Source organism: Pseudorasbora parva, chromosome 10, assembly GCF_024679245.1.
Source record: "Pseudorasbora parva isolate DD20220531a chromosome 10, ASM2467924v1, whole genome shotgun sequence".
NCBI classification, from domain to species: domain Eukaryota; kingdom Metazoa; phylum Chordata; class Actinopteri; order Cypriniformes; family Gobionidae; genus Pseudorasbora; species Pseudorasbora parva.
The window spans coordinates 14256662-14282931 of NC_090181.1; the positions used below are offsets into that span (position 1 = coordinate 14256662).

The 26270-nt window shown below is 40.9% G+C and overlaps 1 protein-coding gene across 2 annotated transcripts in view; it reads left to right on the forward strand.

The window, feature by feature from the left end:
- The first annotated feature begins 204 nt into the window (after positions 1 to 204).
- The window catches only part of apoba (apolipoprotein Ba), a 28348-nt gene continuing 2282 nt past the window's right edge, over positions 205 to 26270 (forward strand). The window contains exons 1-25 of one of the 2 annotated variants that reach the window (XM_067455231.1): positions 205 to 326; positions 691 to 753; positions 1145 to 1257; positions 2072 to 2217; positions 2351 to 2498; positions 2737 to 2889; positions 2969 to 3093; positions 4177 to 4265; positions 4392 to 4839; positions 4936 to 5044; positions 5137 to 5280; positions 5460 to 5665; positions 6619 to 6823; positions 6914 to 7093; positions 7175 to 7378; positions 7506 to 7673; positions 7754 to 7959; positions 8127 to 8309; positions 8405 to 8535; positions 15266 to 15476; positions 15655 to 15827; positions 15916 to 16091; positions 16207 to 16328; positions 16584 to 16957; positions 18582 to 26165. In XM_067455231.1, the coding sequence (XP_067311332.1) occupies positions 275 to 326; positions 691 to 753; positions 1145 to 1257; positions 2072 to 2217; positions 2351 to 2498; positions 2737 to 2889; positions 2969 to 3093; positions 4177 to 4265; positions 4392 to 4839; positions 4936 to 5044; positions 5137 to 5280; positions 5460 to 5665; positions 6619 to 6823; positions 6914 to 7093; positions 7175 to 7378; positions 7506 to 7673; positions 7754 to 7959; positions 8127 to 8309; positions 8405 to 8535; positions 15266 to 15476; positions 15655 to 15827; positions 15916 to 16091; positions 16207 to 16328; positions 16584 to 16957; positions 18582 to 26165 (11713 nt within the window). In that variant the 5' untranslated portion in view covers positions 205 to 274. The remainder of the gene's footprint in view (positions 327 to 690; positions 754 to 1144; positions 1258 to 2071; positions 2218 to 2350; positions 2499 to 2736; positions 2890 to 2968; positions 3094 to 4176; positions 4266 to 4391; positions 4840 to 4935; positions 5045 to 5136; positions 5281 to 5459; positions 5666 to 6618; positions 6824 to 6913; positions 7094 to 7174; positions 7379 to 7505; positions 7674 to 7753; positions 7960 to 8126; positions 8310 to 8404; positions 8536 to 15265; positions 15477 to 15654; positions 15828 to 15915; positions 16092 to 16206; positions 16329 to 16583; positions 16958 to 18581; positions 26166 to 26270) is intronic. The other variant, XM_067455232.1, reaches the window with a different exon arrangement.

The following is a 26270-nucleotide window of genomic DNA, read 5'->3' on the forward strand; positions in this document are numbered from 1 at the left end:
ACTTTTTTATGTTGTAAAAAACATGTTTTATGTTGTATTAGACTAAAATAGATGCCCTGCATTTATGAATATATTTATTAATCATGTTTTTCTTGTGATCTCCCTGTGTTCTCAAATAGAATATGTTCGTATCAGTTTGTGGGCTTTTGACTGATTGGAGGAGGTTTCAGTTGGAGGTGGGGTGGGGGTCATGCTATAAAGGTTCTGCTGGGTGGGAATACTTAAGAGAATCAGTGGAAAAAACTGAAAGAAGGAGATTTTAGTGCCCATAAAGATGGACACTAAGTTGTGTCTATTACTCCTCCTCGGTGCACATTTATTTGCTGGTAAGACATTTTTTTTATACTATACTAATGTTTGTGCTATCTATTTTTAGTATTTTTACTATTACTCCTATTAGCCTGATTCGCCTATTTTTCAGGTTTTTTTCATCCTATTGCTATTCTTATTTTTGTAATTGTTTGTCTTTTTCTGTTACTTAAATGCCTTGCTTCTAGTATTATGAAAACAGATGATATAAAGTTCAATATATTTCAGTGCTTGAATTACTGTTTTTACATTTAAGTTTTTCCCTGTTTTTTGTCCTCCTTGCTTAGAAGAACTGTTATCATTTACTGAGATTTGCTGTGTTTTGCTAAATATAAAGTTGATTTTATTTTTTCAGCTACTCCTTTTTTTCTGTCTTTGTAGAAGCATATGCTCAGGTAGTTGAGGAAGACAGTGGAGAAGGACAGCAATCCATAATATGCCCATGTAAGATATCCATACACATGATTATCTTCTAACTAACCTTAGGTTGGTTAGTTGTGACATATATTACTCTATCTGCAACCAATCAGGACGAGTTTCTTTAGTCTGGCCTACTGTGTTACTATCGACTGCAGTAGATAGCAGCACTGAACCCTGGTACATGGAACATGTGCATGTGTCAAGAATATTGAATCAGAGAAGTGCCACTCTGTCAACAAATGGTCCAAAGGTTTTCAGTTCATTTGATTACTTAGAACTGACTCTGAAATACTGCAGAAGTCATCATAAACACTAAGCATGTGAAAACAGGCAATTGTGAAATAATTGCAGCAAAGTTGTTAGTTTTGATCACTGACATTATAATGACAATTATTGAATGTTTTCTCATTTCAAGTGTCTGCAAGGTTCAAGAACCTCAGAAAATATGTTTATCAGTATACAGCCGAGAGCAAAAATGGGGTGACAGGGACAGCTAACCTAAGGAACGGGCCAAAGATCTCCTGTCAGGTACAACATTTTTTTTTCAAATGGCCTTACCTCTTTTTATACAAGCATTCAGAATTTGGGGCAGTAAGAATATTTTCTTTTTTTTTTCTTCTTAAAATAGGGTTAAAACAGTAATATTGTGAATTATTATTATTACAATTCAAACAGTCAAACCAAAAAAAAATTCAGACATCAGATTTTTTACTAGTGGTTTTTGTAAGTGAAAAAAAAATATCCTGCTATCCTTTATTTTGAGGATAGCAAAAAAAAAAAAAAGAGTATAAACTCTCACATTATACCCAAATATTCTTCATACATTGAACTAAATTGATAACAATTTGTGACCAAAATGATTTAGACACTTTGACCTAACCATGTTTTGCTTTCATGTTTTTTCTTTAATTGCTAATGCGACCTTTAACACCAAAGACTGAACAAAATCAAGCATTGCTTGGTCATTGGTTGACCTGGTATTATCTAATTGTGTGCTAAAATTTAACAGCTGACAGCTGATTGGTTGATTGTAATCCCTTACATACCTTTCTATCAAAGTTATCTGACATTATCAAGATGAATTTGTTCTGACAGTTTAACTCTGAGAGAGAGTGAGAGAGAGAGAGAGAAAGAGAGAGAGAAAGAGAGTTAAAATGAACAGTAGTTATTTGACATAGAATTTTTTTGTAATATTATAAAATATTACTTTTGATAAATTTAATGCAACTTTGCTGAATAGAAATAATAATTTCCTTTTTTTTATCTTACTGACCCCAAACTTTTAAAAGGTAGTGTTTATATATGAAAATGCTGTATGTATATTTTCTCTGTCCACCATCAGGTTGAACTTGAGGTCCCACAGACATGCAGCTTTGTCCTTCACACACGAGAATGCACCCTGAGTGAGGTGTCAGTCATCGACGCACAGGGTCAGCCTGTTTACAGACAGGCTGCTGGAGCTGAGGCCTTCCAGGTTGCAATGGAAAAGTATGTGGAACTGCCTGTAATATTTGGGATATTCATCCCCTTAAATAGAGGAAATACCCCCAGTTCCTTCAGAATTGTTAATACAGCGTCATATTTCACTGATTTTTGTTTTGTTTTTGATTCTCCTTTCCAGGAACCCTCTGAATTTTGTGGTGGAACAAGTAACCAGTGTTTCCATCTATCCAGAAAAGGACGAGCCAGAAAACATTTTGAACATCAAAAGAGGAATCATCTCTGCTCTTCTCGTGCCAGTCCTGGAGGAAGAACACAATAACAAAATGGTGAGATTAAAAGACACACAAATGCAGTCTATTCTGCATTTATTCTAACTCTAACCTTACCAGTCTACTAACATTCGACTAACACTCTAATTAAAGAGTAAGTGCAATGTTATTTATAGTCAACAGGATGTGTTAAAGGAACCATCAAAATAAAGTGAGACTGAGTTTGCATCCCACTGTACACCTATATAGATTTAATAGCTTTCCCCTAATTTCTTCTCTGTTCTTACATTTTAAGAGTACAATCCACGGCATATGCAAGACTGATGTCACAGTTAACTCACGGAAGGACATTGACACAGATATCACTGTAGTCAGAGATCTTTCGGACTGCAGCCATTTCTCACCTCACAGTCTCCCCACCAGCCCCCTGTCTCTCTTGCCTGGCCTGGTAGGACGCACATTTTCTTTCATAACCATCTCAGTCAAAAAGGCTACTCATACAAATAAATTGAAATTTACTTTTGCAGAATGGCCTTATGTCCAAGCTAATCAGCAGTACTCAGACTTGCAACTATCAATTTGACAACAGGAGAAAGCACATGACTGAAGCTCAGTGTACAGAGAAGCATCTCTTGATCCCGTTCTCACATGAGTATGTAATCTCTTCCCCAAAAGTTTTTTTAGATGCCTGGTTAAAGACCTGATCAGAAAAGGATACTTCACCCAAAAATATAAAATTCTGTTGTTAATTACTCATTCTTGTGTCATTTCATATTTTGTTATGATGGTAACACTTTACGGTTCAATTCTCGCTATTAACTAGTTTCTTATTAGCATGCGTATTACTAGAATATTGGGTGTTTATTAGTACTTATAAAGCACATATTAATGCCTATTCTGCATGACCTTATTCTACATTCCCTAATCCTACCAAATACATAAACTTAAATGCTAGAAAAACTACCTTACTATTAATAAGCAGAAAATTAGGAGTTTGAGGCAAAAGTCGTTGGTAATAATGAAAATGTTTTTCCCATATTAAAGGGTTACCACTATGATTAGTTTTAACACAAAGGGTGACGCTAGGTAGGTACTGTAGGCTGCTCTTTTCCATAAAATTAAATTGCCCAAATATGTTCTAAGAACTTTTAGCTAACGTTCCCATTAAGTTATAAAAACACATCTGAAAGTTTTCTCTTTTTTCCTCGAATGTACCAACATTACGGGAACATTCCATTTGATTATTTTTCAAACATTATGGAAATGTGTCCTTCTCCGAACGATTTGAAACGTATAAATGATGTATAAATAACATTTTTGTGCTAACATTTTGAGAATATTACTTAAGACCAGATAGCTCTATTAATGTTATTGGAAGAATGTTTGCTCATAACTTTGAGAGTCAACCTTGCCAGAACTTTAGCCAAAGTTTTGAGAACGTTCCCTGTTAGCTGGATGAATGGTGACCAGACATATATATATAGTCTAAAATTACTATATTGTGCTGTTATATTATATAATTATTATTATTATTATATTATATCTTTATGAACATAAATTTAAGTAGCTATTCACAAAAAGTCTTAGCTCTATAAACTCATGTATGCAATTTGAATATGCACATATTTAAAGTTCCTGCTTTGTGATTAGTTATGTTATATAAACATCATAATTGGTGTTAAACCTGGCATAATTTATATGTTTACGAATATAAATGTTATAATTTCTCCTACAGGGGGCAGTATGGTATCTCCTCAGAAGTGAAACAGAGTCTAACTTTACAGGATTCAGTGAAAATAAACAGCAGATATTTCAGCAAAGATGGTAAGTAGCCTTAAGCTGTCAGAATTTAAAATTGTTTGTTTTACTTTGTATTTTACTAGAGATTAGGACTGTGGTATGACAATATAAATAAGCAAACAAATTGGCTCTGTCTTTATTTCTGAACAGACACTCTTGAGAAGAAGCTCTTTTTAGAGGAGGTGGAGGACAAACATCCTGTTCAGTCAAAGGATGATGTGCTTGCCACATTGAGAGAGCTGAATACGCTCAGCAGCTCAGGAAAAAGCCAACAGAGAGCCAGCCTCTTCCACAAGTTGGTGTCTGAAATCCGTGGCTTGAAAAATGAAACACTTTCTGGAGCTGTTGATGAAATGATGAAGATTTCAGAGTGGCTTACATGGCAGACACTCTTCCAATGTGGAACCAATGAATGTACCAGTGCCATCATGCAGATCCTCAGGACTTCTGATGAGTCAGCCAGACAGGTGGATGCTATAGTTTATGCTTTGAGTCTCTTACCCCAGGCTAGCCCTCAGAGGGTTAGAGATATGCTGAGCATGGCCCAAAACAAGCCAAGCAAAGCCATCATGTACGCTCTTGCCAACACTGTGAAACGGTAAGTGTCAGTGATGTTTACTCAGTCAGCATCTCAGTTAGCATAGGTCAAGCTTTTCTGTTTTAAAGTGAAATTCTAATGTATATTTTGCACCAGACTTCCTCAAGACCAAGCATCACCTGAAGTGAAGGATGTAGCTGAATTCATGAAGTTCATGCTAGGTGATTGCTCTGGAGATGAAGACAGCACTTTCCTTACTTTAAGGGTACATGTCACCTCTAACAGGACTTTCTATCCATCCATCCATCTGATGAATATTATAATGAGCATATATTAACCAAATTATTTATTGTACAGGTCATTGGTGTCATGGGAAAGTACATGGAGAGATTCCCAGCTCTGAAGTCTTCTCTCCTAAATTGCGTGGGCCAGACATACGCTTCTCTGCCAGTACAAAAAGCAGCTATCCAGGCTTTCAGACTCATGGAAATGAATTCAGATGTAAATCAACTCTTGTTATGATTTACAGCATTTACATGAGCCTTATTCCAGTCCTTATATGATGCATTAGTTACTCAAATAAAATCTGTTTAGTACTTGAAAACTTTAATCGAAAGTGAAAAACAGTATGATCTTGATTCATTTCTAAAGAATTTGATATTTTTATTTGTTTTTACTAGGTGATAAGTGCCCTGATAAAACAGTATGAGAATATGGAGGCACCTGCACAAAAACGCATCGCAGCATATCTGATGCTCATGAGGAACCCGGAGGTAGCAAACAGGGTGGTGAGGACACTAAAGAGTGAGCAAAATGAACAGGTTAAGAGCTTTGTCTCCTCCCATATCGCCAACATATTGGAATTGGAAGATCCGAACTCGAGCACGTATGTACACTAATATTTCAAATATTATTTTGGCCTTCTGGTTCGAAACGATTTGTCTTGATGTTTTCGTTGGAAGTAGAAGCAGAAAACGTGCTCAGGATGTTGTACAATGAATGTTCAAAAGTGTTTGAAGTTTTGGCCCTGTTGTATTAAGATTAAAGGTCTTATCTTGAGGACAAATTCGAGGAGAAAATAAATACTTTTATGTTGTCAAGATAAGAAGTCTTCATACCTTTAATCATGTTTAGGAGTGCACCTATATTAAAATGCTTTATTTTTTATTTTCATGTTTCCGATAACTAATAACTTAAAATTCGATATTATTTATCTCAATAAATTAATCATAAAACACTCTAATCTAAAATCAGTTGTTTTAATTGCTATGAGTGAATTTAGCCATCATAACATAAATAACATTTAACAGTGTTATTAAAACATGAGTGTTTTGTTACAAATTAGCGTTAGATGTATCCACAATTGATATCCAATTGATCATCCACAATTTAAATCCTATATTATCTGTTATAATATCATCTGATATTATAACTTAAAGCTGCTGTCCATAACTTTTTTTGTTTTGTTCAGGATTTACAAAAAGTATGTAATGAGAATGTACAACATGAATCCATTTTCTAAACTGTGTTATTGTCTTACCCTGGATCCTTATGATAAGTGTTTATATTGGGACTATTTCAGGCCAGACTGGTAGAAACCGCTGTGGAGGAGCACAGTCCCTGCGTGACTCGCCATATACATAAACAAAGAGAAGTAGTCTCCGGCTGTAATGTTCTTCCGCAAGACGCAGTGGAGTTCTGTTTATTAACCGCTAGAGCGTAAAAAGTTACGGACTGCAGCTTGAATATAAAATAAAAACTCTAATATTGGTGTATGACCAATATGGCACTGATATATTGTATAAATGTATTTATTTATTTATTTTTGTCTATGTTTAGAGCAAAGGAATTCCTTCTTAATGCTGTACAAGGGGATGCAAGCTTTAACTCTATGGACTTCCTAAAGTTTTCACGCAACTACAAAATTAAAGTCCCTCTGGTTGGCTCCTTAGAAAGCAATATGATTTTTGATTCTACCAATTATATGCCCAGAGAGGTCATGTTAGCCACCACACTTGACAATTTTAATGCAGAAATACTGGAGGTACTGTATAAGTTTGTCATAAAATAAATATTTTAAATGTCTGTCTCTATTTTCCATTTTTATGAATACACGTGATCACTTCTTTCTCAGATTGGTCTTGAAGGTGAAGGCTTTGAGCCGGCTATTGAAGTTCTCTTTGGTGAAAATGGTTTCTTCCCTGATACGATCTCAAAAGCTATGTACTGGACCAATGACAAGATCCCACATCCCATCAAACGGGTTTTAGATAAGTGGATTTCCCCACTAAGAGGTGAAAGGATGAAAAGACAGGTAATTATCTGTTTTATCTGAAATCTTTTATGAGTATCATTTAAATGATTAAATAATGCTTAAAATATCTTCTTCCTAAAGGTCCCACAGGACATCATGAGGAATATGGAAGAATACCTCTCAGAGTTCAAAAAACGCCTTGAGCAGATTGAAGATGCTCCTAAAGGATTGGCCTACCTGCGGTTTATGGGAACAGAAATGGGATACTTGAAGACCAATGAGCTCAATCTCATCATTCAGTACATTAAACTATACACAGAAACATTTAAGTCAATGTCTGTGAATGTAAGTTTTATTCATAGAGTTTAAAATTATGGTATGTGAACCGCATTACCATAAAAATCTGTCTTCATCTACTAAATTCAACTAACTTAAATGTAAATTTAAGTGTGATATGCTTTTGCCTTTGCAGTTAATGGGAAAGCTGATATCTAGCTTAGAGAATGAGGTCTTTGTCCACTATATGTTCTTGGACAAGGCCTTTACCCTACCTACAAGTGCTGGTTTTCCACTGAAGTTTTCCCTATCTGGAGTTCTGGCCCCTGGAGCCAAAGGAGGCATGACCATTGACCGCATGATGGTAATCCATCTCACTAGTGTAAATTTTGCCATGCCACTATTAAGTAGCAAATTGTAAATGTTTTCTGTTTTTATTCACAGCAGCAGCTTTCATTCATGCCATCTGTGGGAGTGGAGTTTGTTACCCAAATGGGTGTTTATATCCCCGAATTTGTGGTTGCTGGAATTGAGACACACACAAACATGTACCACGAAAGCGCTGTTAAAGCCAAGGTCACTGTTAGTGACAGTCAGGTTAAGCTCTCCGTCCCTGCCCCACAGGGAAACATCCAGCTCTTCAGCATAAGGTAGGCCATCTAAACTCTCAGTATCCTCCATTTATTGTTTCTTATCAAATGCTTTTCTACTGTGCATTTATACGTGTACATACTCATATTCAAGGGTCATTTTTTTAAAGATTAAAGATTTGAATGGAACACAAAGAAAAATGTTTCTTCTTTCTCTTCCAAAACAGTAACAAGTTGCTTTCAGTGACCACCACTCAGACTAAGATTGTCCCCTCTATGGTAGAGGACAGGACTGACTCAACAGATTGTAATCCCATCTTTCCTGGAATGAATTACTGCACAATTTTGCGCTATTCAAATGCTAGTTTAACCAATAATGCCCCATACTATCCTCTCACAGGAGAGACAAGGTGAGAAACAGGTGGATGTCAGTATGCAAACAACTTATTTACTTCCATGGTGTATGCACATAAAACAATAATAGAAATGAATAATTTCTTTCTAGGCTTGCTCTGGAACTACAACCTACAGGAGAAGTGCCGGAGTACACAGCAACTATTGCCTATGCATTGCTAAGGGAGGGAAAAGAGGGGCGGCATAAAGTCGACTCTGTGAAAATTGTTCTCAAGGCTGAGAGTAAGTTTTCAAGCAATTTAAATAATATCACTTCTTTTTTATTTTATTTCTAACAATGTCATGAATACATTTATCAGTGCTTTGAAAGCTATTTTTTGTGGCTGTAATGTGTTTTTTTACAGTATGTGCTTGTGTTAAATGTTAAATGTGTTAATTATTTTTAACAAATACACTACATTTCAAAAGATTTGTGTCAGTAAGCTCTTTCTTCAGGCAAGAAAGCATTAAACTAATCAGAAGTGACATTTATAATGTTACAAAAGATTTCTATTTGAAATAAATCCTGTTCATTTCTAAGCTTCTGTTTATCAATGAATCCTAGAAAAAAGTGTATCTCATCGTTTCAACTTAGATGGTGGAGAAGGTGACGTTAGCTTCAAGGATCGAGTGAGCAATCTGTAAGCAACTAAACCGTAGTAGTAAACGTAGTTAGCTTCTGAGTTATGTGTTAATGATGAAATATAGGCTAATTTAGATTTCAATCCATCAAAAGGGATCGACATACGTATCTACTGTTATATTTTATATATAAAATAATATATATTAACCTTTGTCATTTGACAAACTATGTGCTAATTGGAGTTTCCAATACTAGCATCTTGCGTTAGATCTAGACAACACAGGGGATATTATCGTAATGTTGTTTTACTAAGAAACTTTCAATTTAATCAGAAATGGGTTCGACAGTCAAGAAGTGAATAAAATCACTACTTACTGTTTGCATGAATATGATTGGAATCAGCCCTTCAGTTTTAGACGCTGAGCGACTCCTGCTTGATATTGCCCGAGGTTTGTTAAACTATCATTGTCACGGGAATAAAGGCAGAGGATTCAAGAGCAAGTGCAAACTCGTTTATTAGAAAAATGCAAGAAGTAAGAGAGTCAGAGTTCGATGGGGTGATGGTGACGTCAGCACTGGTAGCGCAGGATCCCAATGGGCAGACCCGATCCCAGGTCCGTGCAATGGTGAGTGAAGAACGCTGCAGAGTGACGAAATCCCGTGTGTGACGAAGTCCTGTGTGTGTGTGTCGATGTCCTGAGTGTGTGTGTGGTGAACCCTCAGCAGAGGGGAAGGCAAGATCCACAGAAGGCAGAGCGGGTCAGAGATCTGCCAGGAAATCCTCGAGGGCAGAGAAGAGCGATCCTCTGGAAAGCAAGCAGAGCGATCCTCCGAGACAAACAAGCAAAGTCCAAAACTCAGGCAACGCCAACGATCCTGCTGGAGAGAGAGGGAGAATGCCAAACACAACCACACACACCAACACAGGGAACGAAAACAACGATCTGACAAACACAAGACGCTAGACAATGGGTATAAGTAGACCCAGGAAACAAGTGGCAGCTGGTGCTGTAATCAGCGGGGAAATAATCAGCTGCCACGCCCACCACCACACACATGCACCAACACTCACGTACCACATAACACAGTGCAGGGCGAACAGGTGAATTCATGAACCGTGACAGTACCCCTCCCCCTAAGAGCGCCTCTTGGCGCTCTCAGGAGGACCTACCTGTCGATTGAAATCATCGATAAGAGAGTGATCCAGAATGTCCCTAGCAGGAACCCAACTTCTCTCCTCCGGACCGTAACCTTCCCAGTCCACCAAATACTGAAATCCGCGTCCCCTCCGTCTCGAGTCCAGGATACGATTAACCGAATATGTTGGTTCCCCATCTACGAGACGCGGCGGTGGAGGAACCGGGACCGGCGGATTAATAGGTGAATGAAACACAGGTTTTAATTTGGAAACATGGAATACGGAATGGATCCTCCTGTACACTGGAGGGAGTTTGAGGCGGACTGCCACCGGATTAATGATCTTGGTGACAGTGAACGGGCCAATAAATTTGGGAGCTAACTTATTGCTAACGGCGCGGATCGGAATATTCTTGGTAGAAAGCCACACTTTTTGGCCTACGACGTAAACGGGTGGCTTCGACCGGTGGCGATCGGCCTTAGCCTTGGTGCGTGCTCCCACTTGGAGCAGAGTCTCGCGGGCTCTGGTCCATGTGCGACGGCACCTCTGGACGAAGGCGTGAGCGGAGGGGACCGCGACTTCGGATTCCAGACTGGGAAAAATAGGTGGCTGGTACCCTATACTAGCTTCAAACGGAGTGAGGCCCGTGGATGACACTGGTAACGAATTGTGTGCGTACTCCACCATAGAGAGTTGTTGGCTCCAGGAGGAAGGATTCTTGGCAACCATACATCGTAACACTCTCTCAAGATCCTGATTGGCTCGCTCCGTCTGCCCATTGCTCTGGGGATGGAAACCCGAAGACAGACTAACCGTCGCCCCCAGCAATCTACAAAACTCACGCCAGAATTTGGACACAAATTGGGGCCCCCTGTCAGAGACCACATCTATCGGGAGGCCATGTAAGCGAAAGACATGGTCTATGACAGCCACCGCTGTCTCCTTGGCAGAAGGTAATTTGGCCAAGGGGATAAAATGAGTTGCCTTCGAGAACCGGTCCACGACGGTTAAAACCACCGTCTTGCCCTGGGAGGGTGGGAGGGCGGTTACAAAATCTAGCACTATGTGGGACCAGGGTCTCGAAGGAACAGACAGCGGTTGGAGTAACCCATCTGGAGGGCGATTGGAAGTCTTACCTGTGGCACAGACCGAACAAGCCAAAACAAAATCTCGGATGTCACGAGCCATAGTTGGCCACCAGAACCGTTGCTTGACCAAAAAACTGGTGCGATTAGCTCCTGGATGGCATGCTACGTTAGAACAATGACCCCAACGGATGACGTCTGAACGTAGCCCCTCTGGCACAAATAAACGACTCGGTGGCCCACCGGGCGGAGGCGTTACCCCTTCTAAGGCCGCTTGGACCTTCGACTCGATCTCCCATGTGAGTGTGGAAACAATGATGTTCTCCGGTAAAATACACTCGGGAGTAGACGGGCGTTCGGAACGGTCAAAAACACGAGACAACGCGTCGGGCTTGATGTTTTTCGAACCCGGCCGGTAAGAAAGCGAAAAATCGAAGCGACCGAAAAATAGGGCCCACCGAGCCTGCCTAGAGTTAAGCCTTTTAGCAGTTCTGATATATTCCAAATTCTTGTGATCGGTCCAGACTATAAAAGGCACCCCTGACCCTTCTAACCAGTGACGCCATTCTTCCAACGCGAACTTTACTGCCAACAACTCTCTATTACCAATGTCATAATTGCGTTTGGCCGGCGATAGACGATGAGAAAGAAACGCGCATGGGTGCATCTTGTCATCCGAGGAAGAACGCTGGGAAAGAACCGCTCCTATCCCCACCTCTGACGCGTCGACCTCTACCACGAACTGACGTGATGGATCAGGGGTAATCAGGATGGGAGCCGAAACGAAGCGGCTCTTCAGGTTGGAAAATGCCGCCTCGGCAGCATTAGACCACCTGAACGCAGTCTTGGGAGAGGTCAAGGCAGTCAGAGGTGCGGCTAGTTGGCTGAAATTGCGAATGAAACGCCGGTAGAAGTTGGCGAACCCCAGAAACCGCTGTAGGGCCTTACGGGAATCTGGACTTGGCCACTCTACCACAGCCTTAACCTTATCGGGATCCATGCGTATTCCCTCGGACGAGATGATGTAACCTAGGAAAGGAACAGACTGTGCATGAAAATCGCATTTCTCCGCCTTGACAAAAAGCCCATTCACTAGCAACCTCTGGAGCACTCGTCTGACGTGCTGAACGTGTTCCTGGAGAGACGACGAAAATATCAGTATGTCGTCCAGGTAGACATAAATGAACTGATCTACCATGTCTCTCAGCACGTCATTGACGAGTGCTTGGAAAACGGCAGGGGAGTTGGACAGCCCGAAGGGCATGACCAAGTATTCAAAATGGCCCCTAGGGGTGTTAAACGCAGTCTTCCATTCATCCCCCTCTCTTATGCGAACCAAATGATAAGCATTACGTAAATCCAATTTCGTGAAAAACGATGCTCCCTGCAACCTCTCGAAGGCTGAAGACATTAACGGCAAAGGGTAGGTATTCTTTACCGTAATGTTGTTCAGCCCTCGGTAATCAATGCAAGGTCGCAGAGAACCATCCTTCTTACCAACGAAAAAGAACCCTGCCCCCGCTGGAGAAGAAGATTGACGAATGAACCCAGCTGCTAGTGAATCAGAAATGTATTTCTCCATGGCCTCCCTCTCAGGAATCGAGAGAGAGTATAACTTGCCCTTAGGCGGAGACGTACCTGGCAGTAAATCTATAGCACAGTCGTAGGGACGGTGCGGAGGTAGAGAGGCAGCTCGGGACTTACTGAACACTTCCTTCAGATCGAGGTACTCAGCGGGCACGTTAGACAAATTCACCGGCTCCTCCTGTAAAACAACACTAGAAACAGACGAACAGGCAGAGACAAGACAAGAGGCATAACACTCCTTACTCCATGCCAGGATCGCACTCCTACCCCAATCCACCTGCGGGCAGTGCTTCACCAACCAGGGGTGACCCAACACCACCGGAGTCTGAGGTGAGTCCATAGCAAACAGGGATATTTCCTCGGAGTGATTCCCGGATGTGATGAGGCGTAACGGTTCCGTGCGGTGGGTGATGCGGGGTAAATCTTGACCGTTGAGTGCGTTGACATGGATGGGGTTGGTGAGAGGTGTGAGTGTTATCCCCAGCTGGTGAGCAAGTTGAGAGTCAATGAAACTTCCCTCGGCCCCCGAGTCCAACAGTGCTTGGCAGCGATGAGATCGGGTTGCCCATTGGAGTGTCACCGGGAGGAGAGTAGATGAGGAGGCATTCTTCCTGGAGATCCCGCCCGATAGTAGCCTCCTACTTACTACCGGGCTCGATCTTTTACCGGGCATTCCTTGAGAAAGTGACCGTTGCCACCACAGTACATACACAGCCTCTGGGACCTCCGGCGTTCTCTCTCCTCCCGGGAGAGCCGGGCTCCACCCACCTGCATGGGTTCGTGATGGCAATCCGGACTGACCGTGTCGCCGCCGATCGCCAGTGGACGTTCCTGCCGACTCTGGACTCTGGACCGTAGAACTCTTGACTCCGCACGATGAAGACGAGCATCCACTCGTAAGGCCAGGTCGATGAGCCCCTCTAGGGTCTTAGGCAGGTCCAGCGCGTAAATCTCCGCCTGGACACGGTCAGCCAACCCATGCAGGAACATGTCCCACTGCGCCTCCTCGTTCCAGTTGCATTCGGCAGCGAGTGTTCGGAATTCGATGGAGTAGTCCGAGACGGATCCGGCCCCTTGGCGAAGATCAGCCAGCACGCGAGCGGCCTCTCGTCCGCTCACCGCCCGGCCGAACACTCGCCGCATCTCCTCTTGAAGGTCTTGGAACGAGGCACAGCATGGTAATTGATTCTCCCACGCCGCCGTACCCCACTGGGCCGCCCGTCCAGTGAGTAATGTGAGTACGAAGGCCACTTTGGACGCTTCGGACTCAAAGGTGATAGGCTGCAGTGAGAAGAACAGTGAACACTTCGTCAGAAATGGTCTGCAGAAATTAGGCTCACCGGAATAGGGCTCTGGAGTGGGTAGTCGTGGTTCGCGGGGTCGTTCCCCGGAGGATGGAGTGGGGGGAGTAGGCGGCGTGGGTGGCGCAGCGGGCATGTGTGATTGTTGTAGTTGTTGGGTGAGCCCGGACACCTGCGCTACCAATGCTTGAATAGCCCGACCAGTCGCGGCCATCTGCTCCTCCTGTTGATCCATACGGGTGACGCATCGGGAAACGAATTCAGATAATCCTGGTGCACTCGCTGAATCCATATTTGGTCAGATCGTTCTGTCACGGGAATAAAGGCAGAGGATTCAAGAGCAAGTGCAAACTCGTTTATTAGAAAAATGCAAGAAGTAAGAGAGTCAGAGTTCGATGGGGTGATGGTGACGTCAGCACTGGTAGCGCAGGATCCCAATGGGCAGACCCGATCCCAGGTCCGTGCAATGGTGAGTGAAGAACGCTGCAGAGTGACGAAATCCCGTGTGTGACGAAGTCCTGTGTGTGTGTGTCGATGTCCTGAGTGTGTGTGTGGTGAACCCTCAGCAGAGGGGAAGGCAAGATCCACAGAAGGCAGAGCGGGTCAGAGATCTGCCAGGAAATCCTCGAGGGCAGAGAAGAGCGATCCTCTGGAAAGCAAGCAGAGCGGTCCTCCGAGACAAACAAGCAAAGTCCAAAACTCAGGCAACGCCAACGATCCTGCTGGAGAGAGAGGGAGAATGCCAAACACAACCACACACACCAACACAGGGAACGAAAACAACGATCTGACAAACACAAGACGCTAGACAATGGGTATAAGTAGACCCAGGAAACAAGTGGCAGCTGGTGCTGTAATCAGCGGGGAAATAATCAGCTGCCACGCCCACCACCACACACATGCACCAACACTCACGTACCACATAACACAGTGCAGGGCGAACAGGTGAATTCATGAACCGTGACAATCATTGGTGAAATGGGCCGAGCAATTGAACAACTGTGAATTAAAATGTTGCGGTATCCGATTGTAAATAAACATCAACCATGACTGTTGACATTTTTTATCTGTGGGAAAGGTATGAAAAGCCTTCACATCCCCTGCACAGCCTAGAACATGACATTTGTGTACATGATCTGCCATTTTCGCTATCCTCGCGTGACGCTTGTTTACCTGCTGAACTCCCGACGGCGGGAGTTTGACCTTAATTTGGTCAAGATTGCTTACATTTCATGAGTGGTCTATGAGTGATCTAAAAATACGTTCCTCTTATTTCAAGGTGCTGAACCAACCGAAGCCACAGCAGTTGTGAAATACAATCGCAATAAGAACATCCTCACCACCGACCTTCAAATCCCTGATTATGACCTTGAAGCTGGCATCAAGTTGGCTGTTACAGAGAGCAATGCTAAAGGAAAAAAGATGCGTGGTATTACAATTGATGTAACTAACAAAGACATACCCCAGCTTTTCCTAGTTGGGCATGCCAGGTACAGTATAAACAATTTTTTTTGAAAAATATTATTTAGTAAACACTCAGTAGTGGGGAACAAATATAGGAACAATGCCACCCCATCAACTTTAAGGAGACTTATTTTAACAGTACTTAAAGTATATGGGTCGTGTTTTATTTGATTCTAATCTGGAAATATGTGTGTTTCTGAGAAGGCTGGAGTCTATGAGGGATGGTCTGATTGAGCTTCAGTTGGCAGTGCCAGCACTAAAGATAGATACCTCTGCCACTGCCACCTTAAAGAATAACAATGGGCTCGTCCTGCAGCTTGAAACAGCCTTTATCATGCCGGAGACAACATCTGTGCAGAAAGCCATACTCCGTTATGGTAATTAAGCACACATTGCTATTGAAGCAAACGTTCCTGGAATTAATTTGTTATCGAGTTTTGAATTATTTTCTTGGTGACTTTGCAGATAATAATAAAGTAGAACTTGAAATGAAGTCAGATGTAAACTCTGAAGTTGAGAAACTTTTTCCAAATATGGAGGAGTACCGTAGCCAGCTTCAGGCAAGTATTGATGATATCCTTGACCAGAAAGTCACCAAGACTGACATGAAACTTCGTCACATTATTTCAAAGGGGTTAGAGGTAAGTGCATGTTATCAATCTTGAGATTTGTCTAAACTGCATGTATTTTACTATTTGAATATTTCAATGGCTTCATTGAAAATGAAAATTTCATAATTAGTCCTTTTGTTCCTAGGCAGTGAATATTTGGCTGGATAAAATAGCGGCAGGCAGTTCATTTGTGAACATACAAAGGAGTAAGAGAAGCACCCCAGAGCTTACCTTGCCATCTTTGCCAGAAAAAATATATCTTAAATCGTAAGTGACAATCTGCTGATATATGGGAGGCCGGGGATAGTTGTCATATGATGGAATTGCCTCAAGGGTCTATATATAGACCACTATTGGGGCCTTATGTAATACAAAATATGTATTGCATTAATATTTTATATAACATAATGAAAATAAAGTAATGTGTGTCCAAGATTTAGGTGGAACACTTGTAATGTTTATACCGGTACATGTATATTATATACATTGATATTGAGCAAACACTTTTTTTGTTATGTTCAGTGATGCACTGATGAGATACCAGTTCAACAAAGGCAGAATCTCCATTTCACTTCCTCTTCTCCTGGGAGGAAAGTCATCTGCTGAACTGAACATCCCTCCCACCCTCACACTCCTACAGATTCAAATTCCTCTCATTGGCCTGGATATTCCTGAGAACAACTATAAGATTCCACCATTCACAATTCCCAGAAGTTTGGACTTCTCCTTACCCATGTTAGGTGTAGCAGAGGTGTCTGTCAAGATGAACAGCAACGTTTATGACTGGGAGGGTTCCATCTTAGGGGGAAACAACACTGTTGACGTTCCCAGTTATGTTGCCAAGTACAAAGTGATGGCCAGCTGCCCTGTGACACCTTTGTCATACAAAATTGAAGGTATTTAAGTAATCAGAAATCACCACAAAGGGCCATATTTACTAACAGCTTTTGACAGCACATACCCTCTTTTGGTCAGGATTTACTGAAGACATGCAATTAAATATTAAGCGCTGAAAAGGGGTGGCAGGGTTATTTTTGCTGCTGACCATATTGCATGCATTTGTAGGAGTTTCTCTTTCAGACGCAAAATTACTTTCCTTATGGGAGGAAAGTATTTAAATTAATCATGCAAGGTGATTTACTAAGGTTTGCACTAGTCAATTTTCTGGTATTTGTGCCATTATTTACCATCCCAAAAAAATGTCTTAATCCAGATGTTAATTTGCACTGCTCTTGGTACATTGTGTTGGTCATAATGGATATTATCCAGCTGCATATGTGCTCTTTAATTTGCACTTTGTCAGTAGTTTATGTGCAGAACTTTCCAGTCCCATTTGCAATTTATGGGATTGCGCTTGCACATTAATTTGCCTTGTTTAATAAATCTGGTCATAATTGCATCTTTAAAGCAGCACTTGGCAACTTTTGCTCCCGGGGTCCCCCTACAGTTGGGAAAAAATAATGTCCTCAACTACTGTCGTAAGCTCTGTCATCCTACAACAGGTGATGCCATCGCGCGTGCATTTGTTGACATGACAGCCCTGATAGCCCTGAACTAGTAATACGCGGGTCGTCTCATAACCCGCGGACCCCGTATGTCTATTTAATGGTCGCGAGTGCGGGGCGGGTTGTAAAAATATATACAGTGGTGCGGGGCGGGCCAAATAACTTCATAAAAGCGTCCCGCGGGTTGGTGCAGCGCTAACAGTTCCCCTGAACACTGAGGAGTTCACATGCAGGTGTAGTTCTGGCGTCGCGTGTCTTCATTCCAGGTACAGTCAGTGGCATATGTTTCAGCATGTCATATGAATATAATTTCATGGGTTTTATTTTTTTCAAACGCCAAATAATCACGATCCTCACGTTTACAAGCCAGCGTTATTATAGTAGTGTATTGGTTACCGTTTTACAGAATCTATATGATACTTCAATTCAATGTTTGAGTGGTAGGTAATCACCATAACAAGCAGGACAGCATCGGTCGGGCACGCCTCCTTCAGCTCACGCCAACGAGCAAACGCTGGTCCAATGTTGATCCTCGTCCTGCCTTTAATCCCATCACTTTTGCGTTTCCTCTTATTGCTTTCCTCCAACAAAACCTTTTCTTTCTTATTTGTCTGTGCTGCTTCGGACATGACTATATTATCCGACGAACAACGTTGGGCTCACGCGTCCGAATGTAAGGAAGTGGGGGAGGTGGTGGAAGTGACGTATATGCCGTAAAGCAGTCGAATTTTGTAGTTTTTTTTTCTGGGGTTACTACCCGAAACCCGAAGTTTAAAAGTACGATTAAAAACGATACAGACCCCATCAAGCTATGGCAGACGTGTCATTCAACCTATTGTAAGTCGATGTATCATCACAAGATTCTTGAAAATATATTATGAAGGTTGAAAAGTTACCTAGTGCTGCTTTAATATATTTAAATTTATTTTACTTCACTTACATTTTTTGTACATTTTATTAAACTATTAGTTAATTATTATTTATTAAATGTAGATTTTTTTTCCTCTTTACATAGGTATGGGCATGATCACTGGTACAGTCGATGATACTCTGAAGTACCTTGTAAATGGATCCATCAGCCATTGTTTACTTGATGCCAGTCTAAGTGTCTTTGAAACTATGAGTATGACTGATAAAATCAGTGGTAGGACCAACTACAGGATTGAAGCATCTAGTCCACTTGGTCTGGACACCTCTGTATATTATTCAGCTCAGTCAACTTCCACGAGTGATGAAGTCATTGGAGATGGAAACTTTGATGGATTTATCAGGATAGGCTCTCTCTATGCCAACTCCACCCTTAGCCAATCCTATATCTTCAATATGCTCAAACGAGAAGGAAAAGGAGAGTCTATATTGAAGTTTGACTCCTCAATCATCCAAGCTCAGAATGTGATCAAAGCATCCTACGTCAATGGAGAGCTGTCACTTTTGTCCAAAACAAATGCCCAAAATGATGTACTAAAGCACGTGGTAGAGTTAAAGCACAAGACAGGCCAGATGTCTCTGAAGTCGGATGGAAGCACGACTGCACTTGGAAAAGCACTCCGCTGTAAAGCAGAACTTGATGTCACGAGTGAGGAAGCCAGACTGAAAGTTGAATCCCAGGCAGATGATGCAACAAATCGTGCATACTCCCTCCTAACTGGATCCCTAAACAGTAATGGGCTTGATATCAACATAGAAGGTTTGCTAAATTTTGAAAATGGACGTGGGATACACAAAGGCTCACTTACTTTTGGAGCAAATGGCTTGACCACCAGTTGCATGACAACCATTGAGGGAAACTCTTTAACTTTTGAAAATAACTTCAGTGGTGGTATTGATGGTGATGGAGGCTCCATGTCTCTTGTATCAAAAGGATCAACACAGGATAATACAATTGAGCTCAGTGCGGAGGGCAAGATTTCACTCAAAGAAGCGTATCTAACCAGTGTTTTTAAAGGGAATGCCTTTGATAGAACTGCTAGAAACACCATGAACTTTGGTATTAATAAGCAAGGACTGAGTCTGTCTAATACTATGATGGGTACCTTACAGAAAATGAGATCGGAGTGCACACATACCCTGACTGTAACGTTATGGACCTTGGCTTTTCGCTCCAAAACGGACAATTTCATCTGTGATGGAGCATCCTACAACCATGACATTAAGATTAATATGAAGCCGTTTATCACATCGATAAGTGCAAATAATGAACTTGAGATTTTTGATTTTGGACTCAGTGGTGATGGGCACCTTAAGATGGAGCCATTTAAGATGGACGCAACTGGAAGCCTCAGTGGGAAGTATGGGGAAGAGGATAATGTTAAGCACAGCTGTGAATTTACTTATGCAGATCTGGCTGGCACCATCAAATGTGATACAACAGCAAAAGTCTTTGGTTCCCAGATAAGTAACAACTTAGACTTGGATTTTGCTGGACTGTCCTCTGTTCTAAACTGCAAGACACAAGTCAATTGTGAATCTTTACGTCTTGAAAATAGCATTCGCACAATGGCCATGCCGTTTAGCCTTACAATTGATGCCTTTTTGAACAGCGATGGCACTGTGAAGTTTTATGGCAAACACAGTGGTCAGCTCTACAGTAAGTTTCTCTTGAAAGCTGAACCATTAGCCTTTGCCAAGTCACATGAATGCAGAGCTTCTGCTGTACACATGTTGCCAAACGGAGAGTCAGCTGAAACGCACATTGAAAACAAGTTTGACAGCTTTCTGATACCTAATGAACAGTCTGTGGTATGGAAGTATAAGTCGAAGCTAAATAATCATGCATACAACCAAGATGTCAATATTTACAACAAAGAAAATGAGATGGGGGTCCAGTTTTCCGGAGTGCTTCAAACTAATTTTTTGAACACTGAAACAATGTCTAGTGATATTCCATTAGACAATCAAAAGTTTAGTGCTTCTGGGTTTGTCAAGTATGATAAGAACAGCGACTGTCACATAATATATTTTCCATTCTTCGAGAGCTTTCCTGCTGCCTTTGAATGGATGAAAAACGCAATTCTTCATAAATTTGAATCCCTCCAAAACTACCTCAACAGTTTGAATATCAATGGTTTGATAGGTCGCTTTAGAAACAAGTTGGATGAACTCCCTCAAAAAGTAAATGACATTATAGTGGACATGGACTTAGAGAACAAAGTCAACAATGTCAAGAACCAGCTGATTTCCTTCATACATGACTTCACTGTATCAATAGATGACCTGGATGCATATGCTGAGGAATTTAAGGAGGCTTCAAAAAAGAAAATTATTGATTTGGCGACCAGAATTAGGGATCTGATGATTCAAATCAAAGATGGCATTGAGAGTGGATCATGGGCCAAATCTGTCTCTGACATTTTGACACAGATTGGAGATGAACTTGTAGCTTTTGATGAGAATTATGAAATAATCAAAACAATCATCAGAGGCATTGATGGTATTGAAGATATAATAAGACAGATCGATTTACAAAAGCTGCAGGACAGCAGTGCTGCTTGGTTGAAACAACTGGATGCAAAATATGAAATTAAAACCAAACTTCAGGAAAAGCTTGGTGAACTGAGGAAGATTGTTGAGACATTTGATATCAAGATGTTACTTGAAGGTCTGAGAGACTATATAATCTCATTTGACTTGTCTGAATATGTGGAAAAACTATCTGACCAAGTCCCATATGAAGACATTGAGAGAGTGTTGGATTCTGCAAAGGATGTCATTGTCAACTGGATAGATGAGTATGAAATTCCAGAGAAAATTAATAGAGTTTACTTAAATGCACAAGAGCTTATTTTAAGGTATGAAATTGACAAGAAAATTGAAGTTTTTGTAGAGCAGGCCATTATATTAGTCAAGCAGTACAGACTCCAAGAGCTGGTGCAAGCTGTAGTGGACACTTTAAAATCTATCCAGTTTGAGTACATCTCAGATAAGGTTATGGAGGTTTTTGATAAAATTGTTTCTCTGTTAAAGCTGATGGATTTCAAAAAGATTATAGATTATTTAAATGAGTACATTCTTTTTATTGTTAAGACGTTAAGAACTTTTGATTACAACACATTTGTTAATGAAGTAAATGAAAAAGTAAAGAACATAGTCAATTATATTAACAAGCAGATAAATGAAGTTTATGAAATCCCTCAAAAAATAGAGGCATCCAGAGAGTTTATAAAAGAGATGCAGGTGACGATTATTGATTATTTGGAAAAAATGAAAAATACAAGGATAGCTGAAGTTTGCAGGAATATTATAGATGTAATTGACACTACTGCATATAAAGATATAAAACTGAAGATCCAAGACATTCTCGAGGATGTGAGGCAGAGAGTCAGTGACATGGACATCAGAGATGAAATCTCGGTTTACTTGGAAAGGGCAAGTGGTGCATACGTCAACATGCTCGAATTCATCTCATCACATTTCATAAAACTCATTGATGAAATTAAGAAGATGGTTGAAGATAAGGAGCTCCTCAATCAAATCACTCAAGCTGTGGAGGGAGTTCTCAACGCTCTAAAGACGGCAGAAATTGATGTACCCGCCTTTATTCTTCCATTCACAACTCTTGAGGTTCCTGCCTTTAAGATTAAAATGGCAAGGATACATGATGTTACAATTCCAGCAATGATAGCAATACCACAATTCACTATTTTGGACATGTTCAGTCTTCCTTCCATCACAGTTGACTTTGAGAAAATCAAGCAGAGCATTATTGACTTCATTGACAAAGTTCGCCAGATAGAAATGCCAGAAGTAGACCCTGAAGCCATCTTCGGGGACTTACGAGCTCTTTATCTTTCCGACTTACCTGATTTTACGTTCTCAGAGATAACTCTATCAGAGATCAAATTCCCAGGAATCACTGTTCCAACACTGAAACTGGAGAGTTTTGAGATTACAATGTTACCAATGCCCGAAGTGAAAATCCCAGCAATTCCATTTGAACCATGTCTACCAGCTTTCGGCAAACTTTACGGAGAATTCAAAGTAGATTCTCCTCATTATACATTGATGACATCAGCAGCTCTCGAGAACACAACAAGAACACCCAAATCTCCACAGTTTAAAGCTACTTTGAACTCAATGGGAAAGTCAAGCCTTGAATTTCTTGACTATACTCTGGATGCAATGCTTCAAATTGAGGCTCAAAAAATGAGAAAAATGGTTATTAGTGAGACTGTAAAAGTTAGTCACATGGCCCTTGGAATTGACCATGAGGCTTCTGTTGTCTTAAGTGGTCCTTCAGCAGAAGCAACCATCAAGACGGCTGCAAAAGTCATCACTCATATTTACACAGCTGATTTGATTAACAATGTAGCCATTGCTTTAACAAATGGAATATCTGCAAAAATGGACACAACTTACATGCATAATATGAACATACCTAACATAGATGTTTCCAGTCAGGCTATAATAACCAAAAAAGCAGAGGCTCGCTTTGAATCCGGAATTATATCTGTGACCATTGGAACAGTGGGAAGTGGAAAGTGGTCTCCATTAAGTCCATCAAGGACCAAAAAGTCCATTGATGACTATTCGGATGAAATTACACACAAGAGCAATTTGGAGTTCACTGTCAATGCTGGTGCAGCAAAACTCAATTTTGATGGAGAAACAAACAGCAGAAACCTTAAGATGAAGCAGTCAGTTAATGCTGAGTCTGTTATCCTGAGTCACATTACTGTTGATGCTAGGGCTGAGACTGAGGCACCTTTCATTAAGGGCAGTGTTTTGACGTTTAAAGGTCAGGCCCAAATGGCAGATGTCCGAATAGAAATGGGAATTTCACATAACGCTGAGCTCATTGGAAAAGTGAGTGGAAGTATATCCAACGCATGTGAGTTCTTAGCTCAACCCTTTGATGTCACACTTGATTGCAGAAATAAAGGTAACTCCAAAATTCTCTTGCCCCTAAAGCTGACTGGAAAAATTGATCTCCAAGATGACTTTGGATTTACCTTGAACTCCAATAAGCAACATGCTTTTTGGATAGGTCTGGCTCGCTTCAATCAGTACAAATACAAGCACAACTTTACTTTGGATAACAGTGAAAATGATGCTGGAATCTATGCTTTTGTTGATGGTGAAGCCAATCTGGACTTTTTGACTGTTCCACTCAGTATTCCAGAAATTATGATCCCATACCTCGATATGAAAACGCCCAAAATCAAAGAGTTTTCTCTTTGGGAAGATTATGGTCTGAAAGATCTTCTGACCACTCCTCAGCAATCATTTGACATTGATTTCAAGCTCTTGTATCAGAAAAACCCAGACAAGCATACATTTGATTTAAACCTTGAGCCGATCTATGAAGCCTTCAAAGAAAATGCCAAGATCTTGAGTCTGCATTTTGAACTGGGACGAGACCAAATTTTTGATGCCCTCACCAATTCCTACAACAAAGCCAGAATTCAGTATGAAAAGTACAAAATTGACACATCAAACCAGCCGCCGAGATATTTCAAAGTTCCTGGATATACTATACCCATACTAAACATTGAGGTTTCAGCCTTTCGAGCCGAATTGCCTGCATTTAGTTATTTCATACCAAAGGAAGTAAGCACACCAAGCTTTAAAGTTCCTTTGATGGGTTTTTCAGTGCCATCATACACCCTTGTGCTTCCATCTTTGGAACTACCAGTCTTGTATGTGCCTGAGACGCTCCGAGACTTGACCCTACCCACATTTACAATACCAGAAATTCAGAATAACATCATGATTCCTGCATTTGGAAATATGACCTATGAGTTCTCAATAAAATCTCCTGTAATATCTCTGAATTCTAATGGTGGCCTGTATAATCAGTCTGACATTGTCATCAAGTTTGATATATTGTCAACATCTGTGTTCGATGTCCTGAAAGCTAAACTTGATGGTAGTACCACCATCAATAAAAGGAGAGGTCTGAAGATGGCCACAAGCCTGTCTTTGGTACATATGAGTGCTGAATGTAGTCATGAAAGCACCATGAGTCTCACCAAGAGGAATATGGAGGCTTCCTTAACAAACATAGCTAAAATTAAGCTTCCAGTTTTTACGATGGACCTAAATCAAGTGGTTCGTGGTAATACTAAGTCTAAACCAAATATAGCCTCGAATGTCAAAGTTAGCTACACTTATAATTTACCCATAATCGAGACACAAGGCACTGGACGAACTGATCACAATTTTGCTCTTGAGGTGCTGTCATCCTATTTCTCTTTGGAGAGCACTTGGAAAGGAACAACAGATGCAACTATCATGGAAAGTGCAAATCTTGCTGCATCTTTGGACAATGAAGCAACTATTTATGTTAATGCCAATGGTCTTCGTTCCACTCTGAAAACTGATGTAACTTCTAAGGTCTACCACCAAAAGGCTGGTTCCTGGAATATGGACGTCACTAAGAACCTCGCTCTTGAGGCTACTCTGCGGCGTATTTATGCTACGATGACTTACACAAGCACTAATGCAGCCAGTATTGCATCGTTTTCAACAAACGGAAAGCAAAATGTGAGGTTGACGCTTGAGTTTGTTCCATTGACAACTTTGTCAGCTAATCTTGATATTGACATATCACAGCCGAGTAACCTTGGTTATGCTGGAATAAAGCAGAATGCAGATCTTTCCATCACTTCAGACAAGCAAAAAATACTTTGGAGTGGCAAGGAACAACTAGCAGCACTGATCCATTCCTCTGATTTGACACTATCAAACGATCAGTCCGAAATCCGCATGGAAATGTCTGAATCCATTGAGGGGAATGTTGCATTCCTGAAATCCATCAAATTGCCAGTCTACCATAAGAGTCTATGGGACATATTTAAATTTGGTGAGGTCACCAGTACTGACCAGTTACAGTTTCTCAATGTTTCGACTGTTCTGATATACACCAAGAGCATGGAGGGAACACTGTTTGCACTACCAGCAAAATTGTTTGAAAATGGTGTGACGTTTAATATCCCGCAAACAACAGTCGCTATTCCGAATTGGTTTAAAGAAATTCCGCAAATGATTAGGGAGGTTGATATGCGATTTGAAGAGCCTGACTTGCCTGATTTTATCTCAATACCACCAGTTATAGTTGTTCCACAGTTTACCGTACCGTTCACTACTCTCCATGTGCCAACATTTGTCATTGATTTGACAAATCTAGAAATCCCCAATGAGATCACTACACCTAACTTTGATATCATTCTGCCTGGTTTCCCAAAAGTGGAAATCCCTAGCATAAATGCTAGAACTAAGTATCTGAAAGACAAAATGGCTCATTTGTTTGTCAGTCTGCCAGAATATGAAATCACCATCTCATCATTTAACCTTCCCAAAGCATTTGATATTGGCGAGTACCCAATACGTCTGGATGACATCACAAAAGCACTATATCATTTTGAATTGCCAACTATTATCATCCCTGAACAAAAAATCGAAGTCCCAGAGATATCACTCCATCTCCCAGCGGGTGTGTTTATTCCAACCTTTGGTGCCCTGTCAGCCACTGTCAAAATGGCTTCCCCAGTTTACAACAATACATGGACTGGAAATATAGAAAAAACGGAGTCAGGAATTGCTTGCACATTGACGTCCACTTGTACATCCACCATGGTTTTCCTGGAGTATAACTTGAATGGTAAGTTTAAAAGACTTGAAAGTTCATATGAATATTTAGTAGCACTTTATAATAAATGTAATTAATAAACATAATATACAATTATATAATTCTAAACAAACCAAT